Source organism: Thamnophis elegans, chromosome 6, assembly GCF_009769535.1.
Source record: "Thamnophis elegans isolate rThaEle1 chromosome 6, rThaEle1.pri, whole genome shotgun sequence".
Taxonomy (NCBI): Eukaryota; Metazoa; Chordata; class Lepidosauria; order Squamata; family Colubridae; genus Thamnophis; species Thamnophis elegans.
The window spans coordinates 68844795-68855095 of NC_045546.1; the positions used below are offsets into that span (position 1 = coordinate 68844795).

Consider the following 10301-nt stretch of genomic DNA (forward strand, 5'->3'; position numbering starts at 1 on the left):
TGGTGAAGTAGGCAAAAATTTTATATACCTGGTTTAGATTGAGTAATCACATTGAATCCATTTTTATCTATCCACTAGCTACCCTACCCAGCAGATTAACTCATTAACTGTTTAATTATATATAAAAAGAAACAGAGTGACAATCTGCACAAAAAAAAAATCAAAGTTATTGATAAAGACTGTAATCCAGTCCTTTCGCAGTTGAGTTCTGAATGACTGTGGGCTTATAGTGACCCTTTAGGTGGCTTCTGCTGTGCACCCAAGGATATCAAGTTTAAATCTGTGTAAGGAAATCTTTTCTGCTTTGAGGCACCTTGGCAACATCTTTCAAGGTATTCAGTTTGGATTACCAGTGACAACATCCTTCTACAATTTTTTTGCTGCTGCTTGTTGTCCCATTTGGGAGAGGGAGGGCTTTGAATCAGTTTTTTGCTCCTGTCAACCTCCCTTACAGTTTTCTTGAAAAGTTTTTTAGAATAGGTTTTCCTTTGCCTCCTTCCTAGGCATCAGAGAGAAAGATTCGCCCAAGATCACCTTTCCATGTTACTGTCTCAGTGGAAAAATGTTTGTTACATTCCTTTCTTTGTGTGCTTTAAATTTCTTTGCAGCACTTGCAAACAGATGTAAAACAAAAAAATCAATTTTTGTTAGTCTTTTTGCAGTATAATAACTTATACATTAACCATCATGGGTAAAATAACTTAGAGATTTGCCTTGTATGATACAGGTTTGCACTTATGGAAATATGGGAGATTGGAAGGTGAAATAGGAGAGGGGAGAGAGGTTCTACTCTTTCATCATTTCTCTAGGGAACATGATTCAGACGTAGCCCATTCCCTACTGAGGTTATCCCTTAAAGAAGTAAAATACTGCAGCCACAATGGTCAAGATTACGCAGTAGAAGGAAGATTACTGTTAGAGCTGCCATCCTCCGCTCACACCTAGTGCTTTCTTAGATGCCAATCTGTCATTAGCCATGGAGGGATGGAGCTGTGGGGAGATGGGGGAAACCGAAAGCCGTCTTCATGCCATTCTGAGAGATCCCAAGGCTGCAGACCAGGGAATGGAATGCAACACCCATCCATCTACCTAATCGTTACCAAAGCATCTTCTCTGAATAGGACTGGACAATGGGGAGATAACAGGGGTGGACCGGAGAAGGGAAAGTTAACTTGGGAATCTTCACACACAAACTCTTAGTTCTGACTTTTTTTATTGTAACCACTTGGCTTTTAGTAAAAGTAACCTTTTTGCTACCAACTGAGTCAAGAGTGTTTCTTTCCCAAGGGATGAAGCTGGGCCAGGTCTGACAATTACTTTCAAACTACACCAGGAAAAATGTTCCTGGTAGTGATGTTTATGACCATCTGTTTGGAATTAATTGCTTATACTAAATATACTGGTCATACTTGAAAGCTAACTGAAAAGCAGAGTTAGAAGGGATCTTGGAGGTCTTCTAGTCCAACCCAAGCAAGTGACCCTATACCATTTCAAACCGATGGTTGTCTAAACTCTTCTTAAAAACTTCCAGTGATGGAGCACCCACAGCTTCTGAAGGCAACCTCTTCCAATGGTTAATTGTTTTCACAGTTAGGAAGTTTCTCCTTAGTTCCAGGTTGCTTCTCTTCTTGATTAGTTTCCATCCATTGTTTCTTGTTGTGCCTTCTGGTGCTTTGGAAAATGGGTTGACCCCTCTCTTCTTTGTGGCAACTCTGAAATACTGGAATACTACTATCATGTCGTCGTCCCCCCCCACAGTCCTTCTTTTCAGTAGACTAGACATACCCAATTCCTGCATCCATTTTTCAAATGATTTAACCTCCAGGCCCTTAATCATCTTTGTTGATCTTCTCAGCACTCTTTCCAGTGTCTCAACATCTTTTTTATATTGTGGCAACAAAAACTGGATGCAGAATTCCAACTGTGGCCTTACCAAGGCATTATAAAGTGGTACTAACAGTGATGATATAATCCATCTGGTCCTGGTGAATTTAACTTTCTAGCATGATCAAGTATTCTCTTACCATTTTCTTGCCTATTTTAATTTGTATTACTTGTCTGTCCTTTATGATTCTGTTTTGTCAGAGTTTGTTGCAGCAATCACATCCAGAAAGCACACACAGGTAACTGATTCAGTAAGATTCATTAATTTCTCTTTATATATAATATAACACATGAAGTAATATACAATACCAAAAGTAGGTTTTCCAACGTGGTAGCAAAAAGAAGCAAAACACAAGCAGAGGAGAAGAGTTCCAGTTCAGAGCAGCAGACAAGTTTATTTGAGCTCACCACACACACAGAGATACAGACTGAACCACACCCTGGCTTCTAGCTGCCTCCGTGTTGCTCACATAGAAAATACGCTTTCAGTTTTTCAAACAGCCCTCATTGGGTGACCCGTTACTATGCTTATCCAAACAGTCCCCTTGGCTGACTGGTTGCCATGTCTATTCCAGTCTATGAACATACTCTGACATGTTTTTGGTGGGTTGGGTTATTTTTTTTCTTTTGCGTGAAGACAGATGCAGAGAAAGAATTAAGCAACTCTAGTTTTTCCCTGCTGCCTTTCACTTGTTCCATTAGTGCTGGAACCCTGGCTTCTTCCGTGGGGAAGTCCTCTCCAAATTGTTGCATGAAATTCCACACCTGAACCAAGAAAAAACCTAGGTCTTTTGATTCCCCACCAAATTTCACACCAAGCGGAGGAACGTAGCCATCCGGCATCTGCGGGGGGCCCTCCCCCTTTTGGAATGGCTTCCGCAGCTGCTGCTGCTGAGGCCGGGACTTCTCCATCCTGATCAGCTCCATTGTTTGCTTCCCCGGCCCCCCTTGGTCAGAACAGGGTCCCTGCAGTTCTCTCCTCTGTTTCTGGGTGATCAGCCTCTCTTTCAGGACCGCTCTCACGTAAGTGTTGCCTCTCCCAAGCCTCTTCAAAGAGTTTCATAGCCTGGGATATCATAAGGTTCTCCTCATCGGCATCCTGCCAAGCAGCTGCTGGTCGCAGATATCGCCTTGTGGTAACTCCAGACAGAATTTCCTCAGGGTCATACTTCTGTCCCACTCCCAATGACCACCTGGGGCGGTCAGATTGTTCTTCCAACTGTAATCCAACCATTCGCTCCATTTCCAAAGGGCACGAGGATGCAGCCACTCCCATGTCGTCCTCCTGATCGCTGCCTGGGTGGGACATTCTTTTGAAAGTTTGGGATTTTTTACACTCCCCTCGGAAGGTGTTAGCTCCGGGATGAGTGCAAAACTGAGATCTTGCTTAATGTCAAGCCAGCTTCCCTCAGTAACCAAGAAAGAAACAACTCAACTCCATTTTGCAGAATTAATACTTTTTCTGGTTATGAGTAGATAGCAGCTAAGCAAAGCAAGATCTGAGGCAAAAGTGTGTGTAATAATAGATATCAATATGTGACCCAACTCCCTCCCCCTGGTAACCCCATCCCATAGTCCAATCCACACAACCCTCAGGTGTCATGTTGGTTCCATCTTCAAAAAGCATCATCAGATTGGTATGCCGGACAGTTGGCCTTGGCGGGCAAATCCACTATCTGCAGCATGCGCAGTAGATGGTGAGAACAAAACTCCCTTTTAACAATCACTCCTGTACTTAAAACTTCCCCTCCCAAATACCATGCCTCCCCCTCCCCATTTCAATGACAGCCGAAAGCAAGTAGTGAAGCAGCGACTGACAGCTTGTCTTTGTTTTCATCAGGTTTGTGATAAGGAGGATAATCTGGGCAAAGAACAGAATGAATTGCTCGTAAAAGTTGGCAAAGCCAAGGAAACTCTGCAATTGTTTCCTCATGTGGGGGCGTCTAGCACCACCTCACTTTATCTGGGTCCATCTCCACCTCCCTCATGGGATATTTGGTACCCTAAGTTTATCTATCTTGTCCTTGTGAAACTCACATTTGGACACTTTAGTGTACAGTTTGGCTGCTTGGACTTTGTTCAGGACTGCTCTGACCAACTTCATGTGCTCTGCTTTTGTCTCAGTGTAAATTAATATGTCATCAAGGTATACCAAAACCCCCTTATATAGGTATTAATGGAGAACCTCATTTATCAGCTACATAAATACACCGAGGGCTCCCTGTAGTCCAAATGGAAGCATGTTAAACTGGAAACATCCTAGGGGGCAATTAAAAGCAATCTCCCATTCATCCCCTTCTTTAATTCTGATCCAGTAGTAGGCCAAATAAATCTTATTTCATTCTTTGACAAACTGATTAGTGGATTGGTGAAATGCCATGGAAATAGTATATTATGATTTTAGTAAAAGATTTAATAAAGTAGACCACAACCTATTTTTGGAGAAGCTAGAAAAATGTGAGATAGAAAAAACAAATGCACAGGTACACAATAGGTGAAACCTGGCTCAGTAGCATTAACTGTAAGAAGTATCTTGGAATCCTCATGGACAATTATTTAAATATGAGCCAGCAATTTTTTGCAGCCACCAAAATAGCCAATATAATCCTAGGCTACATTAAGAGAGAGCTAGAATAAAGATCATGTGATGTTTAGTACTGCTTTATAATGCTTCCTAGCTAACAAAATGAAATTCAATTTAGAGAAAAGTAAAGTCTTATATTTAGACAAGAAAAACCAAAAGTACAAATATAGATTGGGTGAAACCAGGCTTAATAGCAGTAACTGTGAGAGGGATCTTAGTGCAAGGGCTCCTCTTCCAACTTAAGAAAGTGAAGACTATTGAAACGGATTATTTCAAAAGGAACTTTCAATTAAGAAAAATGGAAGCCGCTAAAGGCAAAGCAACATCTGAATCCCTTTAGGCAATGCAAGTAGAATTAAAGTAATAGTGACCCCTCCCATTAGTCAGAATGCAGATTTTAGCCAATACACGTGTGAAGGCAGTTCCTTTACCAGCTGCCCTGAGAACTAGATAATCATACATTCCCATGGTTATCTTCCATTAGACATTAAAGTGAACCGTCCCACATGGCCATCATAAACATTCCCCAAAAGGTGAGCGAATCTCAAGGCACTTCGGTGCCAGGGAACCAGTTGTAAAATATCAGTTTTCACAGGCACTGCTAATAAATTGACTCCAAGGCCCCCCTCCTCCCAAATGAATGGCAGTTAGGGATCTGACTGCAGCTTTACATCCCACAATGATAATTGTAACATCATTAAAAATCAACATCTACCTATCCCAGATCTTTTGGAAGGACTTGATAGGTGGATATAAATGCCAAACTCAATCTAAACATCTGACTGATTGTGAAATCAATCAATATTAATATGATCCTTCAACTTTAGACAATGATATTAGCTGGTTCCCTTTTTTATTGATGCTTCTGATATCCAGGAACTATAAAACTTTATTCAGTCTGTTAGACTATTATACTTTATAGATAAACTTAGGCCGTGAGATCAAGCAGGTAGTAAATAAATGGAACATTCCCCAAAACAAGTTAGAAATGTTTCTGAAAAATGTATGGCTAATGCAACTTAACAATCCATTGTTTGCCCATCCTCTATTCCTACTTCCAAACACAGCTACTATTGTATTTGTATGAGAAAACATTAAACAAATCATAAATTTATCCTCAATCATGGGCAGGAATTGAATCTGGGCCCCTTGTTTATTTAAAAAAAGAAGTAAATATTCTCTGACTGTGCTCTGAGCCTTCTCAAACTTGATACTAACCATGTACATTTACAAACTGCATGCTATTTTCTCCAAATCCAGTCTGTCAGTGTGGAAATTGGATAAAATCTCCTTGGGAGTAGAGCATAGAGACACAAGAACAATGAAAAGTTGTGCCTTCCAAGATGGCATCAGAGGAGGTATTTAGCTGGTTCGAACTGGTTTTGACGAACTGGTAGCAGAAAATTTGAGTAGTTCAGAGAACCGGCAAATACTGCCTCTGGCTGGCCCCGCCCTCCCGCCCCCATCGTTCCCTGTCGTATATTCCCTTGTTTTTTTTTAGCTCAGTTAATTTACATAGCAGAGCAGATTTCTGCACCTCAGCTGAGCTAAAAAGACAGTTCAACTAACCAGCGCTTTCACCAAGGCTGGTCTTTGAGTGCTGCATGCGTTCAGGAAGCGCTCTCTCACAGAACTGGTAGGAAAAGATTTGGAACCCCACACTGGATGGCATGCACTGTTCCAAAGAACTAAGGTTAACTTATAATGGGTTTCCCACTAGGACTTCATAGTTTCTCAAACTGGATTGCAACTCAGAGAAATTTAAAGGAATATAGAAGGCAACCTTGTCTTGACAAAATGATAGTTATGTCAACATTCACTCAGGGCCTAATACCATGCTCTGCCTGCAGAATCCACAATGGTCACAGCATTACCACAAAGAGAACTCCTGTGATATAGTGATTAAATTTTGGAAATTAGTAGACCAAACCATGTTCAATTTTAAACTGTCAACCATTGCAGATCATTGTTTAAAACATTTGAATAAAGTATAAATCAATGTATAGGGAATCCTCAAAATATGATAGCAGTTGGGACTGGAATTTCAGCCATTAAGCAATGCATTCATAAATCATGTGATTATATCACTTAGCAATAACAAGTGAAAATCACAGGTCACCTTTTGCAACTTCCTGCCAGTTTCCAACAACCAAAATCAGTGGGGAAGCTGAGAGACATCTAGGCCACTCAGAAGCTGGCCAGCATAGAGATAAGCACTACAGCTCGGTTGGAGAGGGAGTGAAGAGGTGCACAGGTGGCCAGAAAGGCATGCCAGGGCTTGGAGTTCCTACTGCTATGTGAGGGAGGGTGCACCTCTGGCTGGGGAAACTCAGTATGATTGCAGTGAGGTTTAAAGGGGCTTAGTAATTGCCAAGGAAGGCTCAGTGTGAGCACAACAGGGCTTGGAGTGGATGTTGCTGGGTAGAGGAGGATGCACAAGAGTACAAAGGCCAGGATACACAGCGTGAGCACAATGAAGCCTGGGGAAAGGGTGCAAAGGTGTATGAGTGATTGGCGAGGTGCAACATGACTGCAGAGAGGCTGGGGAAATACATGTGGTGGGGTAAGATTTACCTGAGCAGTTTTCAACCCTGCCTGCCAGGTTCCTCATTGAAAATGTTTGTGGGAAACCTGTGCCAAAGGTTGCAGATTGTGGCCACGTGAACATGGGATGCAGGGCCATCCTATGTGTGATCTGGCTGCCGAGTGCCCACATCGCAATCAAATGACTGGGACAGGGGGAACTTCTAGGATTGGTCATAACGACCACTCAGCGCATTATAATATAAATCTTTGCTAAAGAAATAGCCGTTAGCCAAGGATTACCTATAAAAGAATTGTGATCTATCTTCTCAACTAAAATTAAAGTAAAATTACCTGTTTCATTAATTAATAAATAAGCATTTAGTTCAAGAATAACTGATAGAGCAAAAGGAATAGAGGGAGAATGAATAGGAAGAGGCTGAATTAATTGCATGTTTTTCCTCACCTCTTTCTTTGCGCCATTTACTGCAACTTGCTCAGAAGTATCTTGGATGCCTGAAGAAATATTACTGTTCCCTGGGACGTTAGCATCTCCCACCGAAAAGACAGGAAAGAGAGGCCTGAGAAATCGGAACTCGCTACTTAAGGATCCACCAGTCAAACAAACATCATAACGGTAAGTCCTGGAAAGCGACCCATTCTGTGAATCAGCACAATTCCCTGGAGTGTCAGAACTGGCAGGTGGGAAGTGAGGAACAGCCGCAGTAAAATGGCTTTGTGGGTCCTTCTTGAAGATTTTGACCACAATAAACACAACAATGCAGACCAGGAACACAAAGGAGACTGCAGCCAAGCAGATCACCAGATACTTGGTCAAGGCTTTATCTTCTTCCGGTTCTTGCACACTGACATCCACCCTCCTCAGGAAGGGATCCGAAAAGCCATCCACAAGAAGAACATTAAGCAATGCCGTGCTGGTCTGTGGAGGAAGGCCGTTGTCTCTGACCAGTATCACCAGCCTCTGCTTACTTGTGTCTCGCTCATTCAGGACTCTCCTGGTTTTCACTTCCCCATTCTGTGCTCCTATGCTGAAAAGGGCTGGGTCTGTGGCCTTCAGCAATTCATAGGAAAGCCAGGAGTTTTGGCCAGAATCTGCATCCACTGCAACTACCTTGGTGACCAGATAGCCGGCCTCGGCTGACTTGGGAAGCAGCTCATTGCATGGGGATGTGTTGTTCTGGAGGGGATACAGGAAGAAGGGAGCGTTGTCATTCTCATCTATGATGTGGATTCGGACAATCACTTCTGAGCTCAGGGAAGGAGAACCACCATCAGATGCCCTCACAGTAACTCTGAAGCCTCTTATCTGCTCATAGTCCAGGGATCGGAGGGCATACATGTTTCCAGTTTCAGAGTTGATTGAGATGTAAGAAGTCATCATGCCATCACCCTTCCCAGGCAGAACTAAGTAATTCACTTTAGCATTCAGCGTTGTGTCCACATCCAGAGCATGGACTGAGCCAATGAGCAAGCCTGGAATATTATTCTCCCTGATTTGCATGTCATATGAAGACTTTTCAAAAAGGGGAGAATTATCATTGACATCGGAGATCTGAACATTAATCAATCTTGTGGAAGTGAGCCTAGGAGCTCCCCAGTCAATGGGAGTGATGGTAATGTTGTATTCAGTGACTGTTTCTCTGTCTAGGGGACTTTGGAGCACAAGCTGATAAAAGTTGTTTGTGGTGGCTTTGAGCACAAAAGGGAGATTCATCTGCACAGAGCAGACCATTTTACTGTTGTCTCCAGAGTCTTGGTCTCTCACACTTAAGAGGGCTACCATTGTCTCCGGGGGAGAGTCTTCCTTTAAAGTTCTGATCAGAGATATGATGGACACTTCTGGGGGATTGTCATTCTCATCTTCAACCTCTATCAGTATCTTGCACTGACCTGGAAGACCCCCTCCATCTGTTGCTCTGATGCTCATGCTATAGCTCTTTTCTTTCTCATAATCAATCTCTCCCCAAACAGTTATTTCACCAGTAACTTCATTTAAATGAAACAAATTGCTTATTCTTTCAGGCACCTGATGGAACGAGTAGAGGATTTGCGCATTTGAACCCAAATCCAGATCTGTAGCTTCCACCTTAATCACAAGAGTTCCCTTAGGGAGATTCTCCTTTATTCTTGCCTTATATTCAGACTTACTAAACAGAGGAATGTTATCATTATTATCCAGAACATTAATATTAATTTGAACTGTGCCGGTTTTCTTTGGAACTCCTCCATCAATAGCCATTAGAATCAATTCAAGGTGTGGCATCCTCTCCCTATCTAATGTTTTCTTCAAAACAAGGTAAATATTGTTATTCCCATCTTCATTCTTTTGTACTTCAAGCTGAAAATGCTCATTGGAACTAAGAATGTAATTTTGGATGCTATTATTTCCCAAGTCATCATCCTGAGCTAATTCTAAGGGAAATATCATATTTATTGGAATATTTTCAGGAATGTCCATCTTAACTTCATTTTTCCAAAATTTGGGTGCATTGTCATTCACATCTTCTATCTTGATTTCAATATTAAATATATCTAAGGGGTTTTCCAAAACAAGCTGAGAAAGAAGTAGACAAGGAACATTCTGGCCACATAAAGCTTCTCTGTCTATTTTATCATTAGTCAACAGATTTCCACTTTGAATATCAAGGTGGAAGTATTCCTGAGTGCCCTCAGCAACTAAATGTGCTTTGCGTGTGGTAAGCTCCCCTGTTTTCAGTTTCAATTCCTTCAGCACATTAGCCACCAGAACCCCCTTTTTCTTTTCCTCGGGGACAGAAAAGCGAATTGAAGCACACATTACTCTAAGGAATGAGAAAGAGAGAAGGACATACAGACCTTGCCTTTTCCAAAAGCAATTCTCCATGATTCCAGTCTCTTCCTTGTAGGCTCAAATTCTGCCCCAAAATTCAGTTTTTCTTTCCTTCCTTGATGATTTAATTGTTCAAACCCTATTTAATTGTTCAGTCTTTTGCCATCTTATAATCTACAACATTTCGCTGCCAGAGTCAGATTCCTTTTGTTCAGTTTTGTATTACTGTTTGCCCTAATTCTGAGCAAGAAGAACATACCAAATTCCTTTGTTAATATCGCCACCATGTGGTGAACTAGGCAAAAATTCTATTTGCATGGTTTAGATTCAGGAACACATTGAATCCATTTTTATCTGTCCACTAGCTACCCTACCCAGCAGATTATCTCATTAACTGTTTAATTATATAGAAAAAGAAACAGAGTGACAATCTGCACAAAAAAAAAATCAAAGTTATTGATAAAGACTGTAATCCAGTCC

General features: G+C 41.6%; 1 protein-coding gene across 1 annotated transcript; it reads right to left on the bottom strand.

The window, feature by feature from the left end:
• Positions 1-5732: 5732 nt before the first annotated feature.
• On the bottom strand, positions 5733-10036 carry LOC116510761 (protocadherin beta-16-like). Its single transcript, XM_032220409.1, has 2 exons — positions 7458-10036; positions 5733-5858 (listed from the first exon to the last, which is right to left on the bottom strand). The coding sequence occupies exons 1-2, from the start codon at positions 9873-9875 to the stop codon at positions 5733-5735; spliced, it is 2544 nt and encodes an 847-aa protein (XP_032076300.1). The 5' UTR covers positions 9876-10036.
• Between the last annotated feature and the right edge of the window lie 265 nt (positions 10037-10301).